This window comes from Cotesia glomerata, linkage group LG1 (assembly GCF_020080835.1).
Source record: "Cotesia glomerata isolate CgM1 linkage group LG1, MPM_Cglom_v2.3, whole genome shotgun sequence".
Taxonomy (NCBI): domain Eukaryota; kingdom Metazoa; phylum Arthropoda; class Insecta; order Hymenoptera; family Braconidae; genus Cotesia; species Cotesia glomerata.
In genome coordinates this window covers 26,333,286-26,358,787 of record NC_058158.1, presented here as the reverse complement: position 1 = coordinate 26,358,787, position 25,502 = coordinate 26,333,286, and the positions used below count along the sequence as shown (strand labels likewise).

The 25,502-nt window shown below is 31.6% G+C and overlaps 4 protein-coding genes across 13 annotated transcripts in view; 3 read left to right on the top strand and 1 right to left on the bottom strand.

The window, feature by feature from the left end:
* Positions 1–25,502, bottom strand: part of LOC123271688 (glutamate receptor ionotropic, kainate 2) — a 294,730-nt gene that overhangs the window by 46,173 nt on the left and 223,055 nt on the right. For all 10 annotated transcript variants that reach the window (XM_044738125.1, XM_044738076.1, XM_044738085.1 and 7 more), the window contains exons 10-11: positions 6,941–7,144; positions 1,569–1,772 (exon numbers count right to left, since the gene is read on the bottom strand). In XM_044738125.1, coding sequence (XP_044594060.1) covers positions 1,569–1,772; positions 6,941–7,144 — 408 coding nt within the window. The remainder of the gene's footprint in view (positions 1–1,568; positions 1,773–6,940; positions 7,145–25,502) is intronic.
* LOC123272100 lies at positions 7,985–8,755 on the top strand. The gene is made up of 3 exons (XM_044738748.1): positions 7,985–8,181; positions 8,279–8,401; positions 8,464–8,755. The coding sequence occupies exons 1-3, from the start codon at positions 8,133–8,135 to the stop codon at positions 8,661–8,663; spliced, it is 372 nt and encodes a 123-aa protein (XP_044594683.1). The 5' UTR covers positions 7,985–8,132; the 3' UTR covers positions 8,664–8,755.
* LOC123272094 lies at positions 12,959–14,794 on the top strand. The gene is made up of 3 exons (XM_044738734.1): positions 12,959–13,123; positions 14,242–14,376; positions 14,447–14,794. Exons 1-3 carry the CDS (start codon positions 13,075–13,077, stop codon positions 14,668–14,670), a joined length of 408 nt encoding a protein of 135 aa, XP_044594669.1. The 5' UTR covers positions 12,959–13,074; the 3' UTR covers positions 14,671–14,794.
* Positions 15,251–25,386, top strand: LOC123272070. Its single transcript, XM_044738707.1, has 4 exons — positions 15,251–15,401; positions 24,209–24,242; positions 24,824–24,930; positions 24,992–25,386. The coding sequence occupies exons 1-4, from the start codon at positions 15,344–15,346 to the stop codon at positions 25,219–25,221; spliced, it is 429 nt and encodes a 142-aa protein (XP_044594642.1). The 5' UTR covers positions 15,251–15,343; the 3' UTR covers positions 25,222–25,386.

The window sequence follows — 25,502 nt, the reverse complement described above, 5'->3', positions numbered from 1 at the left end:
AATATCCAAATTAAAATCTTGAATTTGAAACTTACAAGAGGTTTCTGAATATATTTATTTGTTAATTGTACATATTTATCATATTTAAACTTTCGACGTAAACATTTTGTTATTTTCAGAAGATTATTTAAGGCTGGATGATAGCTACAATGCCGAAAGCAAAGGAATCCATAGCATACGAAGTAGAAGATAAGTTGAAATTAATCATCACTATATATACATTTCCCGATGTATGGAATGCATGTATCATTAATCTAAATAAAAAATTGATGAATCTCTATGATAATTATAATTTATGGGCAACTCACTTTTATACACTTGTGAGGCTCTTCATAGAGTGAAAAGTTTATACACGGAAAAAAAAATTTCGTTCTGGTAACCTAACTGTAGAGTTACCACAACTATACACAGTTTACTGTTCGTTGTAGAGTTACAGTAACAAAATGTTATTTAGTTCTGATAACTCAATGTTGTTGAGCTCTCAGAGCTCTACGGGATTGTTCTCAAAGCCAAACAGTATAGTTGGGAGCGCTCTACGTTGCGCAGTAGTGGAGTGCGCTGACATATTTCATAACCTTCTAAAATGACAAACAGAATTATTTTGTTACTCATCCATATTATTAAAAATATATGAGGACAATTAAGTTTCCAGTTTATTTATTTAAGGAAATAGGTTTTTTTTTTTGTCAAATTGAATTTCGTTAGAACAGTTTTGTATTTATGGTTTTTCAGGGTTCATTTGCAGTGACTGTTAATTTAATTTATTAGTTGAATATACTGTGATAAGTAATAAGTTATCGGAATACATTAAAAAGACCCCATTTAACACAAAATAAAATTTGTTTTCGTTTATTTATCTTTTCTTGTGCATATACGGTAGTGATTTTATGTCCAATATTTATTGATATAATTAAGAAAATAACATAATTTTGTGATGACCATATTTTTATTTTACAAATAATTTTTATTTGTAATATAAGTTCTATTATTATTTTATTTCTATTATAATACTATTCTTATTTGTCTTATACAATTATTGTTGGCAATATAAATTCGTTCTGCCGCATTTATTTATTAAATTATCAATGCTAAATCGTAAAAAAAATTATTAAACAGACTGCCAAAAATTTGTTATAGTCTCAGAACGATCCTGTAGAGTTGTGAGAGGTAAATAACGTTTAGCTCTCAGAGCTCAACGATGTAGAGTTGTAGGAGCCAAACAGTATTGTTACCATAAGAATACGTTAACCTACTGGAACTTTTTACAACTAACTAACTACTATAGAGTTCCTATAGCAAAATTTTTTTCTCCGTGTAGGGAATAATTTTATAAAATAACTAAGAATATTTCATATTAATGATGAAAATTCCGTATTTAATTAATTGATTTAATAATTGAGAAAAAAAATATTAAATAACAAAATAGTTGATAGTAAATAATTAAAATTAATGTTAAATTGAAAATAATTTTCACTGGAGGTTTAAAAAGTTTCAACGATTTGTAACGAAATAATTTCTAGATCTTTTTTTTTCGTTTAAATTATTGAAATAACTCAATAATATTATACCTTTTCCATGAGTTCACGCACGATTCCATTCCACTCTTTCGTTTCCGGATCGTAAACGCCGTACATGTGATCAGGTACCAGCTTAATAACGTATTGAAAGCCCACTTGACCAGCAATCCATTTGAGTAAATCAATGCAAAACCCCTCGAATCTGGCGTTTCCGGTCAAATTTTTATCTTCTCTTACCATCACGTACGGTTTTTCCTAAAAACGAAAAAAAAAATTAGTAAAATGGTTGACCTTATAAACCGCCCTTGCAACTTTCCGCTAATTTCAAATGGAAAGGGCTCAAAATTTCACCTTTAAGACATTTTTGAGCTCTTCGATTTTCAGCGAAATTATTATTATTATTATTATTATTTAGATAAAAAGTCTTCATCTATTATGGAAAATATCAAATTATGTCTCTATAATAATTAAAACTTCTCAATAAATATTAAAAAAAATAATGTAATTAAGTGTTTATGAATATACAGTTCTTAACTTTTGAAATCAGTAACCACAAAAGTTATCACTGTTTATGTTGACAAGTTATTCCAACGTTCAATTATTTTTTCTTTTACTCAGAATGAGATTGTTCTTTAAAATAGATAAGAAATTTTAATCTCAACAATAATAATTTTGCCGAAAATAAATAAAAAACGTACAATTTAGGATAAGTCTAAATTAACCTTGAATAACTTTTGAAAAAGTAAACTTATTAAAAAATCGTATCAAACTTTTTTATACAGCATTCAATTTCCTATAAAAATATGTATTGCGCTAGCTAGTAAATTGTTCGTATAACAAGACATAAAATTCAAAAATTACAAAATATTATTTACCTCGTCATTTAAATAGAAAATAAAAGGTTTTGATTCGCGACCTCTTGTGACGAGCACGTAATTTATTTAATTTAATAATAATATTTATTATTTTAAAATGTTGTAAAAAATAAAAAGAATTAAAATAAAAAGATAAAGAGAGAAAAATATATATAGATATAAAGAGACGAGCCAGCGCGAGCGACCAGAGAGACGAGCGCGCTGAGCGAAGAAGAGAAAGCAGAGACGAGAAGAGTGGGATTAAAAGCTAGCGTGCGCGCGCCGCTGCGAGAGAGAGAAAGTACCTTAGTTCACCGGGCGCCGATAGGCGTCGCAATTTAGCTCGCGCCGTCCCGAGGCGGAGCGGCTCGCTGAGTACTTAAGTCCGATTTTCTCGCCCAGTTTCGTCAATCTTATCTGAGCTGCGAAGTGTAGTGTGTCTCGCTGAGCTAACTTAGAGTGTCGTGAATCGACGGAAACAGGTACTGCGCTCCAGTATTCCTTCACTCTTTTTGAACCTCCGAACGCCCGTGTGTGTTTTGATTGTGGGTATTCCCTACGATCGGACATACACCCTAGAAGACGAGGTAACTGAGGAGAGCGGTATTACGCTCACCGAGGTAATACCTATTTATCGGGTAGTAGCTGGCCCAGGTATCTCTGGACGTTTCTTCATAGTCGCGTCTATGCCCAGAACCTAGGCGGAGTATTTCCTGGATTGGTTTGTCTAATCGGGGTACTCAGGTGGGTGCGGAGAGACTGTGGGTGTGTCCTACGTCTCCCGTAACTCTTTTGGCTACAGAGCTTAACTCTTAACTTTTTGTGGAACGCGTCGCGAGTCCCAAGAATAGAGGTCGCGGCTCGTCTCTCAGAATACGTGTATAAAGATCGTATATATTGCTTGTATATATTTATTATTATCGTTTGATCATTATTATTAGTATTATATTTCAACTGACAAAATTTTAAGGTGTGTCTAAGTCGCGAGATTGAAATGTTTATAACCTTTCTTATTATTTTATCATTTAATTATTAATTATTAATAAAATAAACTATTATTTTATTTAAATTATTTTGTTTAATGAGTAAACCTGACTCCTGTAATAGTAGAAGCATGGCTTTAGTATAGTTTAAGTATAAGTAAGTAAAGTTATCTGTAGTTGTGTGATCCTCCAAAAACGAACTCTGGGTCCGGCGAGCTATTCCACCGGAGGAAACTTCGAAGAAATATTCGGGGTGAGGCCTTCCAGCCTTCTGCAACGTTACACTCTAAACATCAAAACGAAAAGGTCTACTTTTGACAGGGTTTTTATTTTGGTATCCTCTGATGAAATTTCATGATAATTTAAAAAAATAAAATTTGCTAGTTTTTTTGATAAACCCAACAATAGGTACTTATGGTGTAAACTAATTCATAAAAAAAAAATTGATAACATATATGTTAGTAACTTATTTTTAACTTCCCGCTAAGAAAATCGAAGATTTTCAAAAATCGGGAAGTTATTGTTTCCACCCCGTTTTACGAAAATCGCGTTTTCATCGAATCTTGACGTTTCGAAGTCCTAGGAAGCTTCCCTGACTATTCCCGCGATGGTGTCTGTATGTGTGTGTGCTTGTGTGTGTGTGTGTTTTTTTTTTTTTTTTTTTTTTGTTTTAAGTGGGGGGGGAATCCTTTTTACGGATTCTAGGCATAGTTGTTTGGCCTGGATATGTGGCGACTCGACGCAGTGTCATACTAAAACTCGACGCTAGTGCCCCTACCCACTAAACCCTAAACCCCTTTTCCTCTTTCCCCTAATCCCTCATGGAAACCGCCGTTAGGCATTACTTCGTGAGGGGAGGATCTAGCTACTGCTCTTTCTTCTGGTAGCTAAGGTGTTATTTTACCTTTCTTCTAGTTGTTGTCATTTGCTCTTCTTCTTTCGATGGAACGCAAGTTTATAAGGACTTCTTTTGCAAATGTGCTGATGGCGTTCCAGGAGGCTCTTGATGACAACATTGCTTCTACTATTGTCTCTGGTTGGATTTTCTTCTTTAGGATCATCTCCAGCTCATCTCGCTGTGGGTAAAATCGTGGGCACTCAAAGAAAACGTGCTCCGCGTCTTCATTGATTCCTGGGCAGGACGGGCACTCCGGTGAATCATCATGCTTGAAGCGGTGAAGATACGTCCGAAAACATCCATGTCCTGACAACAACTGCGTCAGATAGTAATTGACCTCACCATGACTTCGGTTTAGCCAAACGTCGATCTTCGGTATGAGACGGTGTGTCCATCTCCCTGTTGTCGCGGCGTCCCACTGCGATTACCATCGTGCGATGCTGTTCTGCCGTTCTTCAGCTCTGAGTTCCTTGGCACTTTGTGTGGTTGTCCTCTTTCATTGGTAAAGGTTCCATCTTTCCTCAGCTAGGACTCTGAGCGGCAAAGCTCCGGAAATGACACAAACTGCTTCCTCTGATATTGTTCAAAAGGCGCTTGCAACTCGTAGGGCACTCATACGATATATTGGTCCAGCTTTTCTCCATGAATCTTGCACCTCTAGTGCGTCAGCCCAAATGGATATTCCGTAGGTGAGCACCGATGTGACTACTGATGACAATAGTAGCCTCCTGCTCTGCTTTGGGCCTCCGACGTTCGGCATCAATCGTGCGAGACTAGCTCTCACTACTGACACTTTCGTAACAGACATGTTCCACTTGCTGCTTGAAGTTGAGTCGGGCATCAAGCATCACTCCCAGATATCGTATATGAGGTTGTGATGTGATTTCTCGGTCACCGACTTTTAGCTTAATTGTTTCAACTTCTTTTCGGCTGGTAATAAGCACTGCTTCGGTCTTCTGCTTGGCCAGTTGTAGGTTCACTGTATCCATCCACTGGTTGATCTTCTCAAAAGTGATGTCAAACAGATGTTGAATCTCGTCGAGGTGTTTGGCGACGATCACTGCAGCAACATCATCCGCATACGCTACCAGTTTGACACATCTTGGAAGCTTCAGTCTCAGGAGCCCGTCATAAATGATATTCCACAGAAGTGGACCAAGAACAGAGCCCTGTGGCACACCACCGGTTATATCATACTCTTTCGGACCATTCTTTGTATCGTATTTCAGCACTCTATTTGTAAAATAGCTAATCACTAGTCTGCGAAGATATGTTGGTTATTATATTCTTCTCGTCGAGAGCTTGCATGATGCAGTCCCAATTAGCGGAATTGAAAGCATTTTTGATGTCCAAGGCAGCCACCAGGCAGTACTTCTTCGTTCCACCCTTCCATCTAGTTCCTGCGATTGCCTCTTTGGCCGTATTAACAACCAGGTTGATCGCGTCCAGGGTTGATCGTCCTTTCCGGAATCCATACTGGTTGTCTGTCAAGAGTGGGTCGACTACTTCATCTATTCGCTGATGGATGATACGCTCAAATATCTTACCCGCCGTATCTAGCATGCAGAGTGGTCGGTAAGATGACGGTTCTTCTGGCGGTTTCTTTCCTTTAGGTAAAAGTACTAACCGTTGCTGTTTCCACTTACGAGGAAAAGTCCCTTCCGTGAGGCATGCGTTGTAAGCGTCTAGAAATAATGTTGGTGCTGCCTTTATGATGGTTTTCAAGGCTATATTAGGGATTCCGTCCAATCCCGGCGCTTTGTATGTGTGTGTGTGTGTGTGTGTGTGTGTGTGTGTGTGTGTGTGTGTTTTTTCGAAATTACTCTGAAATTTTCCGTTCTATCAATTTAAACTTGAAGATTCTTGATAAAGCCTAAAAAACTGCGTTGAATGCCACAAACCGCGCGAAAATCGGTTTCTTCATTCAAAAGTTATTGCGATTTGAAATTTCAAAAAATAGTGTTTTACTTAACTTCTATCAAACTTTTGAGCTCGAAGAGCTCTAAAACATACAAAAGTTATTTTTTGAGTTCAGGGAGCTCAAAATAACACACAGATTGTATTTATGAGCTCGAAGAGCTCAAAAACGTCATAAGTGCAATTTCAAGCGTTTAGGTTTAGAATTGGCGGGAAGTTGCAGGGATGGCCTTCAGGGTCAACCGTTTTCCTAATTTTTTTTGTTATTTAGTGTCAGTTATAGTGAATCGGCAAAGTGATGTAGTATCAAATACATTTATCAAAGGTGTATTAACGCAATCTAGTACCTCGAGGTTTAAAATTTAAACCGAAAAAATAAAAATTAAATATCAGTTATTAACTTTAAATTATTACAAAATAAAATAATAATCAATATGATAGTTATTAAAAAAATATTGTTTATTTCATTTAATGAATAGAGATTATTCTGTAATTTATAATACACAATATATACTCTAATTATAGTCTCAGTAGTTGTTACGTCAAAAAATTCCTGATACTTTGTTTTCAGGCTTTTAAAGATAAGAAACGATCCCATCTAGTTGTAGCTAGTGGATATAACAATGACAATTTTCAATATTTTTGAAACAGAAGGTTTTTATCTACTTTGTCACCATATTTATTGTGACTAACTGTGATGATCATAAAATCCATCAATATTCCTCCAATCCTGTTTGAAGGTTTTGTTCATTGATATTAAAATTTACTTACCTCACGTGTCATTACAACGAGCGTGATATTGGCGTAAGTTTTATCATAGAATGCTTCCAAGTCAGTAACATTGATGCCTAATCCCGGTCGCCATTCTCCCACTTTAACTAATTCTTCCTTCTTTAACTTGAGTAGATCTAATTTGAAATTGTTTCTCTTGCCCTCATTGAACTCGATACGGCCCGTTAAGCCATTTAATCCAGCCTAAATAACAATTAATTCAAGTCTATATTTTTCATTTAAGATAGATAGATAGATAGATAGATAATAATTTTTTTGGATTCTGGAGCCTAGACTCCCTCAGAACCATCATCAAATATACATTTATAATTAGTGTATGATGTACAGAGTTTTAGATATATAAAAATAAAATCAAAATAAATATAGTAACTAACAGTAATAACAAGTTAATCATGCTTATAAATAATACTTGTGTTATACAAAGCTCAACAACCTTCAATAGCAGTAATAAACGTTCAATATAGATACAATAAACGTTCAATAAAGATTCAATCAAATTAATTTCTTTTTAAAAATCTAATCTATATATTAATAGTGGTGGTTTAAGATTTTACAGATTCTGGATTCATATTTATCGGTTCTACGAAAAAAAAAGTACGTTCAGTAATGATTAAAAGTGATTCATTTTATCTAAAAGACCATAATCAAATCAAAATGTCGAAATCGATCAAACTAAAATGAGTCAAATAAAATTTCCCACTAAAATATATATATAATTTCAAAGTTCAATACAATCTTTTTTATTGATTTTTATTAATGATTATTTGATGGCTCATCAACGAATAGCAGGTGCTGACGTGGAAACAAAGATTACTTAAAAAAAAATTAATGACTTAATTCAATACTTAGTGTATTGGTGATAATAATAGAGGCATTATTTGCGGCGATAAATGAAATAACTGTAAAAATTGTTATTGTATAATTGGTTTTTAAATATGTGTACTACATATACCTGTACAATGACGAACCTATTCGTTTTTGACAGATAAGTCAATAGATATCTTATCTGTCCTCATTTACTCCCACGCTTGGTGAATAGGTAAAAATTTTACCTAATTCTTAGTGCGTATAGCTTTTAAAATTCTCCATCAGTCCGGAATTATCGGTGAGAGAATAAGAAAATTTTATTTTTATCAATTAAAGTCTATTGCTTCAAAGTACTTTTAAAATCATGAAGTATCTCATATTTTTCGGTGTTATTGCAGCTGTGTTCGTTTCAGGTAAAAAAAATTATAATTAAATTAATTCATTTTTTTGGTGCTTTATAAATTAATTACTTAATTAATTAATTAAATCTACGAAATATTTGCTTTGTAGGACAATGTCTGAAATGTTTCGAATGCTATGGAGACAAGTGCAATGATGGATCAACGTTGAAAAACGAGGTGAACTGTACTGGAAATGATCAAATGTGTTTCAAACAAATAATTTATGAACACGGTAAGTAATTTAGTGATTGAATTAATGATTGAACTTTAATAAACAAAAAATTTCTTTTCCAGCTGAAAAAAAGGTCCAATACAATCGAGGTTGCTTTGTTGCTGATAAAATTAATGAAAAGGTTAATTTGACCAACACAATTTCAACCGAGGTATATTTCTGTAAAAAAGAGAACTGTAACGGTGTTGGATCCTTTACTGGATCTTTGTCTATCGTGCTTGTTACTTTAGTCGCATTGATGTTTGCAGGCGAAAAATGGTAATTTGTCAAGTAATTACTATTAAATCTTACAAATTTATTTCTACAGAATAGAAATAAACTCAAAAATCAATTTGGATTAAATATTTATGAACTCATTTTCAATGTTTTTATAGACTTATTTATAAAAATATTGAAATGTATTTATTTATGATGAGATTTATTATTTCTTTTTTAAAGAACTGCTTTCTCACCAATCTCATGTAATTTAAATTGTCATGAAAATAAAAATGTAACATCTTACTAAGTTTATACTGAAAATTTCTGTATACCTCTCTTCTCCTCATGACATAAATGTTTAAATTATAATAGAAAAATCTAGATCATAATGAAAAAGAATAACTTTTATCGGTTTCCGTGAAGACTTTATAATTCAACGCGGTAACGTGGAAGTATTAATAATGATTGCACTGATAATAATAATAATAATAATAATAATAATAATAATAATAATAATAATAATAATAATAATAATTTATAAATTGATAAAAATACACGCCTAAGCGTACAGCTTTGATTGGCTAAGAGTTTTTTTACGTATAAAATAACTGAGCAACTCAGTCTACTTTTAAAACTAATTGTTGATAATTCTCAGTTATATTTTTGCAAGTACTTATTAAGAATAATAATTATAAAGTTTATAACCATAGGGTTATTTCATCTATTGGGTAAGTCTTACAGTAACGACCGAAATAGAAGAAAATAGAATTGTAGTGTTCAAAAAAATTTTCGTCGTAATAAAATCCTTTTAAAATGTTTTAAAATTTTGATTTTGCTTGGAATATGATATAAAATAACGTCGCTCAAATAATCTCGTCCTTGGCGACAGAAAATCAAATTGCAAATTTCAAAATTTTCAATTTCATATTAAAGATTGAAAATTACAGAAAACAAGTATAGAAATATTTACAAAAAAAAGAAGAATTAATTTTTAGATTTCAATTATTGTTTATACCAAATTAAAAAAAATAAACGCTGTATTTCCATAGAAATATTTCTATAGATATATTTAGGCGATACGCATGAGCTATAAATATATACTACATGAAATATATACTACATAAAAAAACGAGCTTGACGCCCATGAAAAAATATATTTCTGATAACGGCTTCAATTAGTACGTTACAAAAAACTATTAACTTCTCTCTAATGATTTCATTAGATATTTTTGTTTGTTCGTTTGAGCTATCAATTATATTATTGAATTGATAATTGAGTTTTTATCTTTTATAAAAAAACTCTAGTTATGAAATAAAACAGCAATATAAATATTTTCTTTAATAAATTATAATACAGCGATTTTCATTCCTTATTCTAACTATTATCGAAAATAAATTTCACTGAAAGTTTTACGTAGTTCATACATAACAGTCGTAAGATTCAATAATTATCATTATTATATACGATCAGTTAATTTAATTAAAACTATACAGAGATAAACATGTTTAATGTTGAGACGCATTGAGTGTTGTTTTTATCAATACATAGCGTTCACTTATAATATTTCAATAATCTTCTTTAGTGTTCTAGTTAATGAAATAGTCAATTGTCAACATCATTCGATTATTATATTGTCGCCGACCGCTACTCGCGATTCGTAGTACACTAACGATTCTCTAAACCATTTATCTAAAGCTAATCCTTTTAGAGCATTCCGAGGACGTTAAAACTTAAATTCGACGTAGATAGTTTATATAATATCTACTGCCTGGCTCGGGATAAAAAAGGATTATAAGCTAGTCAGACGGTAGTGCTGCGAGCCTATCGCTGCACGATTCGTGTAGCTAACTTGAAATTTTTCCCAATCACTTCATTTATTTTTGTCTCGTGATGTCTTATAATATATTGTTTCGTTTCAAATGCATGAGAAAAAAAATTATTTTAATTTCTTAATTGGTTGATTTAAGCCTATACAATATTGTGTTATAAGCAAATTTATATTAATGAAGAATTAATTTCGTTTAACTGATTTGTATACTTAAGGTAGGTGACCACTTTGGAAGACTAAAATATGCAACATTTTCAATAATTTTTTTTTTCAAGCCTTGAATTTTGTCTAAATTTTATTTTTTAACAACCGGTGATAATTGGTGAGTATAAAAAATAAAAAAAAAAAAAAAAAACGCGGCATTTTCAAAAGAAAGGTCCCTTATAATAAATAATCAATGCTTTTTCACCTTATTTGTCGTACAGAGTCTTATAAGATCAATATATTCTTGCTTACAGTAACTGAGCTTAGTAACTCTAATTCATTGGTCCATGAATATACCATCAAAGTTCAAATTAGATGCATAAAGCACCGTAATGTGTAATAACTTGTTCCGTGTATGCCAAAGGACTTATCAGTAGGCTTATGTTAACATATTCAGGCTCAGGATCGCTTTCTGCTAGTACAAGCTGAGCCAAAGCACTGCAGTGAATTCAGATATAAGAGTGGTAAACTCCGCGGAGGTGGATTGTAAAGTTCTATAATCAATTTTTTATCATAGTAGCTGGATAAATTTGAAAATTTTTTTTGAACACTTAAAATTTTCATTTTTGCAAAGTTCAGATGCATTTTTCAGTTAAACATTGGCGGTAGAGATTCTGCGAAATATTTTTATTAGAAACTACGCAATTCATTGATGGTGTATTGGTTAAAATAATTATTAATAATTAATTCAATTATAAGTACACTTGAGATAAAAAAAAAATGAATGATTCCTTCTTTTGTTAATCCAATATTCAATTTTTCATACGATTTCTATTTCTCATTTATTTACGTATTTATTTCTTTTTATAGTCAATAAATCTGAATATTAAAATTTCGATTCGAAAATGTACAATTTCATTGGCTCATTTTGATCACATTATAATCAATGAAAAATTTTATAAATAGTTCATGAAATAAATGAAGATTAGTAAGTCTTAACTATTGAAACTTTTCTATTGAAGTATCGATAATTATATCTTTTCTAACTACAATTGTATAGTACAAAAAAAAAATAAATTACCGATTGGATATTTTTTCTTCCTGTTAAAATACTGTTCTATTCATTACCCTGCATAAATTTGTTGCCGATTACGATTCTCTTGCTTATTTTATCTGTCCATTTCTCATTTGCAAATTTCTGTTCCTTAATATACTCGAATCCATTAAAAATAATCACTGACTTTTTTAACTTCCCGCTAAGAAAATCGAAGATTTTCAAAAATCGGGAAGTTATTGGTTTTAACCCATTTTGCAAAAATCGAGTTTTCATCAGATCTCGACGTGTGAAGGTTACAGGAAGCTTCCCTGACTACTCCCGCGAGGTTATCATTATGTGTGTGTGTGTGTGTGTGTGTGTGTGTGTGTGTGTGTGTGTGTGTGTGTGTGTGTGTGTGTGTGTGTGCGTGTGTGAAAGTATGTGAACCGCTTATAACTTTTGAACGGCTCATCCGATTTTATCGCAGTTGGTGCCATTTGAAAGGGCTTGGCCAAACTTAGATTTTGAGTATAATTTAGATCGATTCGGATCAGTATATTTTGAGAAATCTTAAAAAACTAAGAAAAAAAATTTTTTCAAATGTGTTTTTTTGGATAACTTTTAAACGACCACCGATCGATTCCAAAAACTAATCAGCTCAAGACAATAAAAAACCACGTCGATCGCCACCAAGCTGGTCGAAATCGGTTGATTCGTTCGAGAGATATCGTGAACGAAAGATAACCGAAAAAAATGTTTTTTCGGAATAACTCCGAAATTTTCGGTTCGATCAATTAAAATCTGAAAATTCTTTATGAGGCTAATAAAACTGCGTCGAATGCCGCCAACCGCGTGAAAATCGGTAGATCCATTCAAAAGTTATTGCGGTTAGAAAATTCAAAAAACAGTGTTCTATGAAACTTCTATCAGACTTTTGAGCTCGAAGAGCTCAAATGCATAGAAATACTATCTCTTTGAGCTCAGCGAGCTTAAAATATTACATAAATTATATTTTGAGCTCAAAAATCTCAAAAACGTCATAAGTACAATTTTAAGCGCCCAGTCATGGAAATAGCGGGAAGTTGTAGGGATGGCCTTCAGGGTCAACCGTTTTCTTAATTTTTTTGTTAGTTTAACGAAAAATTCCGATTATTCAGTGAAACTTTGTTGATCAAAAAAAACATCATATTTGTTTATCAATCTACATCAATATTATGAAGGTTGTTCGGTCTTAGTAACAGAGTTTAAATGATTATTTTCGAGAAAAATAAATAAAAAACTACTTTTTTTGTTGATTATACTATCAGACTTACTCGAGATAACTAGCAATTATTTGTTATAACGCAGCGTTTTATCGCAGTTATTATTAGGTGTTTTAATCATTATCTACAAAGTGCTAGAGTTTGCAAGTTGAGGTTTTCTCACTATCGAAACAAGTATATGGCGTTTTGTGGTAATAAGTTATAATGAATCGTTTGTTGTTTTTGAGTATTATTTCAATAGTCATCATCACTGGTAATTTGGAATTTCATTATACAATGCATTAATAAATAATTATTGTTTTTATTCTAAGAACTTATAAGCTATACCAGTATAAAAGAATTTCACTTTGAGAATGTTTCTGTAGGAAAAAATAAAATTTATCGTTTCATTGGTTCGATAAAACATAAAATTATTATCTAAAGAGTAAATTGGTTGTAAACCTGGGTAAATGTGGGTGACTTTAAAGCGCCTCGTAAATCCACAATTAGTACATCGAAATACGCTAGGATATGTTTACGTTCATTGGAATATACCGTAACATAGTAAAGTATATTGGAATACACTGAAAAGCATTAAACTTATACAGTAAAAAATCACTCGGTGTAACTTCAGGCAGTGTAGATGTTAAAATATTTTTCAAATAAAATAGTTTCTGATTACTACATCATACTCCGAATCGCATTGGTATCAATATAATTAAAAAAAAAAAAAAATTTTTTTTATCCATTTTTGAAAAAAAAATTAATATAATTATATATAATCGCATATAATTATATATAATTGGATATAATTATACATGATTATATATAATTATGCCGGGCCATTTTTCATATATAATTATATATAAATTTTTTTACCCGGGTTGTGAAGAGGAAATCAATATCTTTATTACAGGAATCTACTATAATAAAAAAAAACAAATGAATGTAATAATATACAACTAGCACAACCCGTCCGTTTCTTTATTGTAATTGAGAAATTACACTGATTTGAACAGCATATTCTTTGTTACATTAAAATCAAACTCTTAATTATTCTACCTTTACCTTAAATTTCTAGAATCTAGGATATTTTATAATCGGTCGTAGAAACTCTACTGTACCCTTAAGATTAATTAAGGGGGTCTTCTGGTTTGAGGCCTTGATTTTTGAGCATTTTTTTGTAAAGACCAATGAAGAGATAAAATTTTGAATTTTTTACCATCTATTTATAAATATTTCAATGGAAATAATGAAATTGAAAAACTACTTTATTAAATTCTTAAAATAATGCAGAAATTTATAAAACTACTATTTTAAAATTTATTAAAATATAAGTTGTTCAAAAAATTATTATTAATATTGTTATTTTTATTATTGTCATTATTATAGGAGAAACATTAATATGTTACGAATGTGAACTTTGTGACGATGTTAAAACAGCCAAAAATGTAATTAAAACAAATTGTACTGAACAGATTCCACTTGCTCGTAGTGTTACGTGTGCAAAATTGGACTATGTGTTATGTAAGTTCAAAAACAATTCAAAAATAAAAAAAATTAAATCAGTACGTAATAACGAATTTTTACATTTCAGCAAATGGTACTACCGGAACTCAAAGTCGTGGTTGTTTGAGGTCCTTTGAGACATACAGCATATCGCTTCGAGCAAGTAATTCGCACGCATTTGTAATAAGCCAGAGTATTTATTATTGTAATGACACAGACTTATGCAACAATTCTGAATCACTATATTCAACCTCAACTATCATCTTTATAACAATAGTTACATTTATCTGTGCTATTAAAAATATATATTGAAGTAAGCTCTTATGTAACAAATAATGGAAATGTTATCATTTAATTAGTATTATTCCAAGTAAACTGCACATGAAAGTGTAAATAATTATTGTTAAAACAACAATAAATTTGTTTCTTATGTTCTTCAACAATATCTTTTGATAACGATTTTTTTTCGATTTCATTAAATGTGTTAAGTATCATTTTTTATTGTAGCATTGATGCGATTAAATCTCTCCAAGATAACTAAGTGAAATAAATAAATTTATAAGATAATTTTATACAACTGCTAATAGCTTATTGCTTTCTATAAATTAATGTAATTGGTTATAATGATTTCAAAAAACTTAATAACCCAAATTTCTAATTTTTTTTTTAAATTTTTTAGAAAATGTTATTTTATTGCTTATCAATAATGCATTTTATAATAAAATGAGTTATTTTATTTCCCGTATATATTTTACTTAAGCCCTAATAACGGACATATGTTTTAAAATAGGGATTTTTATTATTTGTTTTTTTTTTTTTTTTTTTTTTTTTTTTTTTTTTTTATCAACGCGATATTGATCACAATGTGATAATAAAAGTACATATTTATGGACACTGCAATGGTTTTATTGGTTTTATTTTATTCGATATTACAGATTGCTTCTGACAAGCAGCTGATAACTTTTCGATTTTTTAAATAATATAAATGATGTTCAAGATAAATTTGTTAATTTTATTATTTTTATTCGTATTCTTCAACTCAGGTAAGAATTCATACACTGTAAAAAATTTGCGGAGTGAACGCGGAGTGAATGAAGAGTGAATGATTTTTAATTGATTCACTCCCAGCGGGAGTGATATTTACTCCGAGAAGGAGTTAATTTTATTAATAATAAAATTCACTCCGCATTCACTCACAAAATAAATGAATTTAGAAATAAATAAATTTTTGTAAAGAAAATATTTTTATAAACCCTTTTTATATTTAATTATTAAAAATTTAATTTATTATTTTTAATAATATTTCATTTTAATTATTATTATAATGTTTTTATTTATTTTTTTTTTATAAATTAATTATAATTAAAAATTGTCAAAAAAAAATATGTAGATATATATATATACTAACGGACACGACAGATGTTGTCATGTACATACGTCTTAAATTTAGAAATTTTAGGAATGAGCTTGTATAATTACAAACATCGTTAGTTAACAATATGCAATGGGCATTCTTCAATAATCAACATTTTCGTAAATATAAGCCCATTCTGATTTTATACTCATCAAGAGCTTTCATTTGAGTACCCACATGCATTTTTGATATATTTTACATATTTATATATTTCACAAATACCATATATATATAAAATATATAAAAAATATTATGTGGGTACTCAAATGAAAGAACTCGATGAGTGTAACATCGGGATGAGCTTATATCTTTCAAAACTTCAATAATTAAGAAATGACATTGTATCTTGTCAACTAATGATATTTTTAAAGATATAAGCTCATCTCGATGTTACACTCATCAAGACCTTCCATGTAAGTACCCACATCAATTTTTCATATATTTTATATATTTATATATCTAAGATATAAAATTCTCGTGTCACAATGTTCGTTCCCATACTCCGAAACGGCTTGACCGATTCTCATGAAATTTTTTATTCATTTTCAGTAAGCCTGAGAATCGGCTACTATCTATTTTTCTAACCTCTAAGTGATAAGGGGTGTTCACCCTAAAAATTTTTTTTTTTGTTTTTTTATTATGTGGCATCAAAAAATACATACAACTCTAAATTTGCACTTTTTTATCACCAACCCTTGCTTTTTAATAGTCATTTTCATAATTTTATCATTTTCTATCCCGCTCGATAACATCAATTATTATCACTTGGTAAGTTATCCCCTCCATGTGTCTACCGGTGTCACTTCTCACCCTGTAAACAGCACGGAGTAGGGATGTTACCTCTACAGTTTTCGGCTATTATTAGTGTTTATGCTTCAAGCGTAGTAGTTAAACATTTTTACTATCTCAGTGTAACTCTTATATCAAATATATTCTCGAGTAACTTTATTATTTATTTATTAATAACTAATATTATTGAATATAATTAATTATAAATAACTAATAAAATTATTAATTTTGAGTGTAAATCGCACGATCAGTTAATTAAGTGACTTACATAACCTCTAAAATACTCAACACGTATCACGAGTTCCCGCAAACAACGGCTATTGAGTTGTAAGTATAAATTATTTTTTACGTTTATTATAAAATAAAAAATTATTCTTTCTTATTTATAACGAAAATATTGTTGGGAATGGTGAAAAACGAATTCGGTGAAAGTTAGATTTTTATTACAATTGGGAAATTTTTTTTTGTGTTTACTTATAAGAGCTCTAACTTCTATTAAATTCTTGTATATTCAATCAAGTTATTTAGTAAGTAGAATATTTATTAATTCTGAAAGAATAATACAACGGTTAATTATTTAATATACTTAAAGCAAAAGCGTTCTTATCTTTAATCAGATCTCTTTTATAGAATTTCGCAAACGTTTCAGATTTTGATGACCATCCTGCAGTCTTCAAAATACAGTCGATGGAAATTCCACTTCTGTTAGCTGCTGAAGTTGATGCGTGTCTCGTACTATAAGCACTAAATATAGTCGTGTCTACACCACTGTCTTTTAATACTTCCTTTATCCAACGACTCAAGGTTTGCGAAGACACGGCCTTGTGCGGCTTCCGAAATGAAATGAATAGTTTATTTTCAGTTCCTCTCAATTGTTTGGTTTTATTTAGGTATAGTTTTAGTGTGGTAGCAGGACAAATCAAAATTTGCTTTTGGTAGAACGGAATAGATAGCAAGGGTTGATTCCTATTCAGACCAGATGTTTTTATTGGATCTGGAATTTTTATTTCCACAGCGCTTCTCCGTGTGCAAATATTTCTGACGTCAATTAGAGATAGCGTCTGCATTCTGTATCCTGTTACCAACGCTAATAAGGACGCGAGTTTCAGGGACAATTTTTCAAGACTGAGTTTGTCATTATCACCCCATTTTTTTAAACAATCTAAAACTAGTCTCGGATCCCACGTACAGTCATATTTTGGTCTAGGTGGTCTTAGTTTCGATACACCTTTAAAAAATCTTTTAATTTCCGGGTTTTCCCCAAGCTCAGGGCCATAGATAAGAGCAATAGCAGATCAAAAGCTGTTCAGAGACCCATGCGTAGCGCCATGTTTGTATTCCGATGTCAAAAATCCTAGTACGTTCTGTGTGGTACTAGCTAAAGGGTCTATTTGGTTGACACTACAAAAATTCCACCATTTTTTTAATCCAGTGTCATACTGCTTCATAGATCCTTCACTCAGTGACGCTAGCATAACCTCCATGGAGTCTTCTGGGACAGCTTTTAATGCGTAGGCTCGCCTGATATAATGCCTGATACCAGGGTAATCCTCCGCCATACTGGGTGGGGTTGTCTGTTGAAAGTAAGAAGCAAGTTAATGTCTGGTTTAAAGTAAATAGGCTCAGAATCGAGCATGGATAAAAATACTGGAAACCAAGCTTGAGCGGGCCAATGGGGTACCACTAATACGCCTCGGGCTTCATCCACTCGGACTTTCTCCAGCACCCGTAAAATAGTGGAAAAAGGTGGAAAAGCATAAAAGAATTTTGATTTCCAACTGATGGTAAATGCGTCAATAGCTATCGATCCCGGATCTTTTTTCCAGGACACGTACCGCGTGCATTTAGCGTTAGCTCGAGTAGCAAAAAGATCAATTTTTGGTTCTCCAAACTTATCTATAATAGCGTTAAAAACATACTCCGCAAGACTGTACTCTGTCTCTGGTTCAAGTCTTCTAGACTCAAAGTCAGCGATAGAGTTGTCTTTTGAGCGAATATAGGATGCAAAAATCCACAGCTCTCTTTTTTCACACCATGTCCAGATTTCTTTAGCTAACATGCTCAGCTGCGGAACCCTTATACCGCCTTTCTTGTTGATGTACGCAATAGCAGTGGTATTATCTACCCTCAATAGGATGTCACAGGATCTTAAGTCCTCACAGAAACACTTTAACCCAAAAAATACTGCTTTCAGTTCTAGGATGTTTATGTGTAGGGAACGTTCATATTCTTTCCAATGACCATGTACTCTGTTGTCTTTGCAGACTGCTCCCCACCCTGACGTTGAAGCATCTGAAAAGATTTCTATAACGGGCTTGAATATTTTAATAGAGTTTTTAGCTACTAACACGTGTTTCTTCCACCAATCAAGGTCATCTTTTAAGTTTGATGCAATAGTCATGTCGCGATCATAATTATCTTTATTACTTCGCAGAGCTACGAATCTCTCTCTCTCAAAACTACGCATATGGACTCTACTATACTTTAGTGTTGGACTACACGATTCCAGAGTACCAATAAAAGCAGCAAACTCTCTAATCTTACATTTCTTGATTCGATCAAACTTCCTAACTAACTCAGTTACTCTGTTTTTCTTTTCGATTGGAAGTTCTACTACCATCTCCTTAGAATCATAAATTAATCCTAAAAATTTACATCGTTTGGACGGTGTTAACTGGCTTTTTTCAAAATTTATAATAAATCCGAGTTTTTTTAATAATGCAAGAGTGATCCTTGCATTTTTGGAACACATCTCAAACGATAGGCCTATTACTAAAATATCGTCTAAATAAATTACCAGTAAGATTCTTAATAACCTCAAATATGAGACGACTGGTTTCATAATTTTTGTAAAAATATATGGAGCAATATTTAGACCAAAAGGTAAACAGGTAAACTCATAAATTTTTCCAAGAAATTGGAATCTCAAATATTTTCTATCTGATTCAGCAACCGAAATTAAGTAATAAGCATCCTTTAGATCAATAGATATCATAAAACAATCTGAGGTTAATAATTTTCTAACAACTTTACTGTCTTCAAGCTTAAAATGCTCAGTGTCAATAAACTCATTGAGATTTTTAAGGTTTAAAATTAAGCGATAACCTCCATCTAGCTTACTAACAAGGAAAATATTAGACAAGAATTGACCGAGGGTAGCATTAGTCTCCGTAATAGCTCCCTTTTTCAACAACTCATCTAATTGCTGATTTATAGCTAACCGTTCTTGTTCAGACCAATGAGGTTCTGAAGGAGGGCGAGCCTGAAATACTTTCCTTGAAAAGGGGATTTTAACCCCACGGACCCAGCTCAAGATGGTCTCGTCGGAGGTGATTTCCGACCAAGACTTAGAAAAAGATCTTAAACGTCCTGCTGGACAACTTACACTGTCATCCATGATTATTTCTTGGACTGTGGATAACTCTTCTTCGGTTGCTTGTGGCTCCGGTAAGTCTTCTGAGATGATGTTGATTTCTGCCCGCTCGTCGTCGAGTTGTTGTAAGATTTGTATGATGGGCGACGAGACGGGCCCTTCAAGTTTTTTGATTCATTATTTGAACCTGTTTGAGCTGCTGGTTTGATCTTCTTGGCAGTTGATTCCAAGAGTCGAGCTGCCTTAAATTTTTCATCCAAGTTTCCGCCGAATAACCACTCATTCGATGAAGTAGACTTAAGGATATCACGTTTAGAAGGGTCAATATTTTTTAAGATTAAACTCCTTCTAATTTTCGATTCCTCATGTTGCAAGTCTGCTAAAATTCTGGAAACACCACCCAATATCTCCAACATGGCCAATTTTTGGTCCTGTGGAAGCTGCAAGGACATTGACATCAGCTTAGTTATACCAGCTAGACTTGCTGATATACGGGCCTGTTTTTCTACAATGCGATCGTCTCTTTTTACGATGCTATCAGGAATGTTAGTTTTAATTTCAAAATTGAGCTTGGGTGGGTCCATAAATAGACCATTTTCTGGAGGTGGAAATTTTTGCAAGAGAGTCTTTTTCTCGGTTGTAGGAAGACCTTTGTTAATGATCTCTTCGACTCTGACGGCAAGATCCTTGTGAATAGCTGGCAATAGAACTCTGTCTGGGTTTAATCGGTCTCCGATTATTTTTAGAACCTCTAGTTCCAAAGGTTGTTCCCCAGGAGTCGAAGATGTAGCCACACCAGTAGCACTCGATATTGGAGCTGGCGCAGTATTCTGAGTTGTCAAATCAGCTGTAGGAGCAGCTGTAGGGTCTGCCGTATTAACAGGTGGCTGCGACGTTGGTAATGTATGATTCTTGTTGATACTTTCAGTATCTGCCGATACTGTTCCTCCAGAATTTTTACTAGAATCATCCACTGTCTTTTCACGACTGCGAGAACGATACTCTGACCGACTGTCATAATGATCAGTCTCGCTATCATTGTATCTGTCTCTTGATCGTTCATAATAGCGTCTTGGAGATGAGCTTCTACGAGAGTCACGGTGATATCTGTAATCCTGATCGTCTCTCCGAGAAGAATGACCGCGACGATCGTAGTAATCACCTGCAGACAATCTTAAATTAAATTCTATTCTTTTTTTTTTTTTTTTTTTTTTTTTGACAATCATAATTATAACCTAGCAGAGGTTAGATTGTTTGATCAGCTGTTGCATTTTTAAACGATCCTTGCAAGGTATTGTTTATGTTGCAACTATAACCTAAATTTACGTGTCAATTGGATTGGCACTTAAATTTAAATTCACCAAGTATTTTTCTGACAATCCTTGCAAGGAATTGTCAACATTACTTTGGTGTGGGGTTACTCCAGCGTCGGTTGTACCGGCGAGGTTAGTAAGTAGCTGTATGTAAATTATCTCGACTCACTAGTTGCAGACCAGAAGCCGAATTTTTACAACATCAACTTAATTATTATTATACATAGATATAATAATAACTGTAGAAATGTTTTATTATTTATTTGTTTTTACTTACCATCGCGAAAAAATTCAGTCATCATTTTTTCCATACGATCTAGTCTTTTTTTCATACTCCTGTTACTTTCTTCGTCCGATGAATATTCTCGGCTGCGTTTTCTTGATTTTCCCATGATGATATTTTTTAATAATGATCAATTTTTGATGAAATTATTAAATTTTTTATTTAACTACCATGTGACGACTCGGGCACAAAGATGAAGAATGAAATGTCATGGCGGCGCAGGTCATGCGCAGACACAACTTTTTCTATTTTACACTTTGAAAAATTTGTGGTGACGAAGGCATATAGTAGAGGTACTACAACTTGATCTCGAGGAAGAGGCGCGAAATACAATTGGTGCTATGGACAAAGAATGCCCGTATTGTCATGCTTTGAAATTAAAAAATGAACCAGCCGGGATGTGTTGCGCATCAGGGAAGGTACAACCACCTATAATTGAAACACCACCGGAACCATTGAACGGTTTGCTTATCGGCACAGATCCAAATTCTAACAAAAAATATTGTTCACGCTGCAGCATTAAGAGATTAATATTATGTAATTAATTAATTATATAAATAATTATTACTTTTAATAAATTAAAACAATTAATGTTTGGTGTTTTGTTACTTTTAAACAACATTCCCTCATTGTTCACAGCGCTCCAGGCCTTTTTCACTCATATTCCACATCCTTATATACTTCCAATAAGTTAGTAATTTTTTTTCTACACTAGAAATTCTCTAGAAATTATTCACATGGCAAAACAACGTCTGCCGGGTCAGCTAGTATTATATATATGTATATATGAAAAATATATCAAAAATGCATGTGGGTACTCAAATGAAAGCTCTTGATAAGTGTAACATCGGATTGAGCTTATATCGTTAAAAACATCATTAGTTGACATAATACATTATCATTCGTTAATTATTAACATTTTCATAAATATAAGCCCATTATGATTTTATACTCATCGAGACCTTTCATTTGAGTACCCACATGAATTTTTTCATATATCTTATATATATGATATTTATAAAATATATGAAAAGTGTATGTGGGTAGTCAAGATCAACAACAATTTATAAATAAAAAATCTATTAAATAAACATTTTCTCGTGGACTGAATTGTGAATCTAAACCATTCTGGAATTTACCGGAAGACACACAAAAAATTTTATTAAAATCGGTACAGCCGTTAAGGAGGAGTTCAGTGACAAACACACGCACAGAAGAAATATATATATAAAGATTAATTTTGAGATTTTTTTGTAGAACGAAAATTCATCCTTATTTTATTTATTTTAAAAACTCCGAACGCGGATGTTTTTCGGAGTGAAATTCGAAATCACTCTGAAATCACTCCGCAAATAAAAACTCCGGATTCACTCCCTACGAGGAGTGATTAATTACTTCACTCCAGAACTCCGAGTGATGGGAGTGAAATTTACTCCTCATTCACTCCGGATTTTTTACAGTGTAACATTAATTAAAATTTATTTTATGAAGATTATTTTATACACTGAGATAAAAAATTTCTTTTAAAAAAAATAAATATTTTTGTGACAAGAAATTATTTTGTTGGACATTTTCAACAATTTAATTTCTTAGCTGAAGAAATCAAAATTGTTTTTACAGAAACTTTCTTGTTGAAAAAAGTTTTCTTTTTAAATCTAGAAAACTTTTTTTCAACGAGAAAGTTACTGTGAGAAAAATTTTTATTTTTTCAGTTAAGAAAGAAGATTGTTTAAAATCCGCAACGGCAAGATAATAACTCTTCTCTTTATTTCTCCATTCATAAATATCTCTATTCCTAAATAATACTATTTCTAAATAACTCTTTTCGTAAAAATCTCTATTCTTAAATAACTCTATTCGTAAATTAATTTTTATTCTAAATTTGCCTATTCTCAATTGTCTTTATTTCTAAATAACTCTATTTGTAAATATCTCAATTCTTAAATAACTATTCGTAAATATCTCTATTCTTGAATAACTCTATTCTTGAATGATTTCATTATAGAATATTTTTGAAGCTACATTTAAAAAAAACGAGTGAATTAATTATAATTAATCAATTAGGGAGCTTTGAAAAACTTAATTTCCATTGTCAGCGAAAATCAAAATTGTTATTAACTTAGCAAAGCGCGATACAATGGAAATTAAGTTTTTCAAAGCTCCCTAATTGATTGATTATAATTAATTCACTCGTTTTTTTTTTTAAAATGTCGCTTTAAAAATATTCTATGATGAAATCATTCAAGAATAGAGTTATTCAAGAATAGATATATTTACGAATAGAGTTATTTAAGAATAGAGATATTTACAAATAGAGTTATTTAGAAATAAAGACAATTGAGAATATACAAATTTAGAATAAAAGTTAATTTACGAATAGAGTTATTTAAGAATAGAGATTTTTACGAAAAGAGTTATTTAGAAATAGTTATTATTTAGGAATATAAATATTGAAGAATCGAGTTATTTAAGAATAGAGATATTTAGAAATAGTGTTATTTAGGAATTGAACTATTTAGTATAGAGATATTTATGAATAGAGAAGTAAAGAGTAGAGTTATTATCTTGCCTGTGCAACAAAACAATTTCTTGTCACAAGAATGCCCATATTTTTCAGAAGAAACTTTTTCTCTCAGTGTATAGGTATGAAAATATTAATGAAATTTATTTTATTGTAGGAGAATCATTAAAATGTTGGTATTGTACACCTACGTAAGTAACAATTTACATATTCATATTTTTGGTAACACGTGTTTGTCCTTAACTGTAATGCGGCAGCATAATTATTTTTTGTTCACGAAATTTTATCTCGTGTTTAATACAAAGTATCTAATACTTCTATGTGAGTATATTAACTTTTGAACGAACACTATTTTTTAAGCCTGTTCAAATACTGGGAACATATTATAGCAAAATTTTCGGAAACTTCTGTCCTGAGACCTAATACAGTAGTTATATTTTTAACGAAATCTACTGAAAATATGGTCATTCAATTCACTAAATTTCCATCTGCTGAGTTAATATTCTACAGTTGTAGTTGTAGTTGCATTCTACTGTCATATTTTCTGTGATTTATTGATAAGAAGTGTCTCGATTGCTCACAATCATCTCATTTATTACTAAATATTGTATTTTAAACATTATTGATTACCTCCTGTTTGCTAATTCTATGTTTTGTTTTGCATTTAATTCATTTTTGTTTGAATTAGTTAGTATATTGTGCGTGTATATTTACTTTAAATAAATAATTTTACTTTGAATTAATTAATCAGAACTAAAAAATATTATTCTAGAGTTAAGCCGAAATGTGAGGATGAATTTATAAAAAGCGACGTTATAGAACAAGAATGTAACTATAATAATTCTTATCCAGTTTGTCGAACAATGAAGTCTTTTCTCTGTAAGTTTTTCGTAAAATCAATTTTTAATTTAGAGTTTTTAAGTCTTTTTTATTTTTTTAGCGAACGGCGAAGTTCGAGTGATTATACGCGATTGTAATAGAAGAATTACGTACAGCAATGACTTTGCCGCACAGTATATGAATTCAACTGGAGAAGCGTATGTCGTGAAAACGATTACTTCCTACTGTGACACCGATTATTGCAACAGCGCAAAATCAATTTATTCTGACCATAAAGTAATATTTCTTATAACTGTTTCATTTTTATGTGTACTCAAAAGTTTGAATTAATAATTTATATTTTATGAGTGATTACTTCTAATGAATAAAACATATTGCCTAAATATTCATTCAATTTGAAAAAGAAGTAACTTCCTGATACTTCACTCGATTAAATTAAACCAACCTGTAGAAATTTTCAGAAAAGGAAACCTCTTTCCATCCACGAAGCAAATAGAAAAAAAAACTCTCAATTAATTGATTTTTTAAATTATCAAGTTTTCGAAGGTGCAGACTAAGTAATTGACAGGGAAGGTTTTTTTTTACTGTTTTGGTATTATGTTTTTGTAGGT

Bases quoted from the DNA above. Each gene is read 5' to 3' on its own strand.
- LOC123272100 (XM_044738748.1), top strand. From the start codon at position 8,133: ATGAAGTATCTCATATTTTTCGGTGTTATTGCAGCTGTGTTCGTTTCA. The intron at 8,182-8,278 runs GTAAAAAAAATT...TTTGCTTTGTAG, and splicing joins TGCAGCTGTGTTCGTTTCAG to GACAATGTCTGAAATGTTTC. The intron at 8,402-8,463 runs GTAAGTAATTTA...TTTCTTTTCCAG, and splicing joins ACAAATAATTTATGAACACG to CTGAAAAAAAGGTCCAATAC.
- LOC123272094 (XM_044738734.1), top strand. From the start codon at position 13,075: ATGAATCGTTTGTTGTTTTTGAGTATTATTTCAATAGTCATCATCACT. The intron at 13,124-14,241 runs GTAATTTGGAAT...TCATTATTATAG, and splicing joins TTCAATAGTCATCATCACTG to GAGAAACATTAATATGTTAC. The intron at 14,377-14,446 runs GTAAGTTCAAAA...TTTACATTTCAG, and splicing joins AAAATTGGACTATGTGTTAT to CAAATGGTACTACCGGAACT.
- LOC123272070 (XM_044738707.1), top strand. From the start codon at position 15,344: ATGATGTTCAAGATAAATTTGTTAATTTTATTATTTTTATTCGTATTC. The intron at 15,402-24,208 runs GTAAGAATTCAT...ATTTTATTGTAG, and splicing joins ATTCGTATTCTTCAACTCAG to GAGAATCATTAAAATGTTGG. The intron at 24,243-24,823 runs GTAAGTAACAAT...ATATTATTCTAG, and splicing joins TGTTGGTATTGTACACCTAC to AGTTAAGCCGAAATGTGAGG.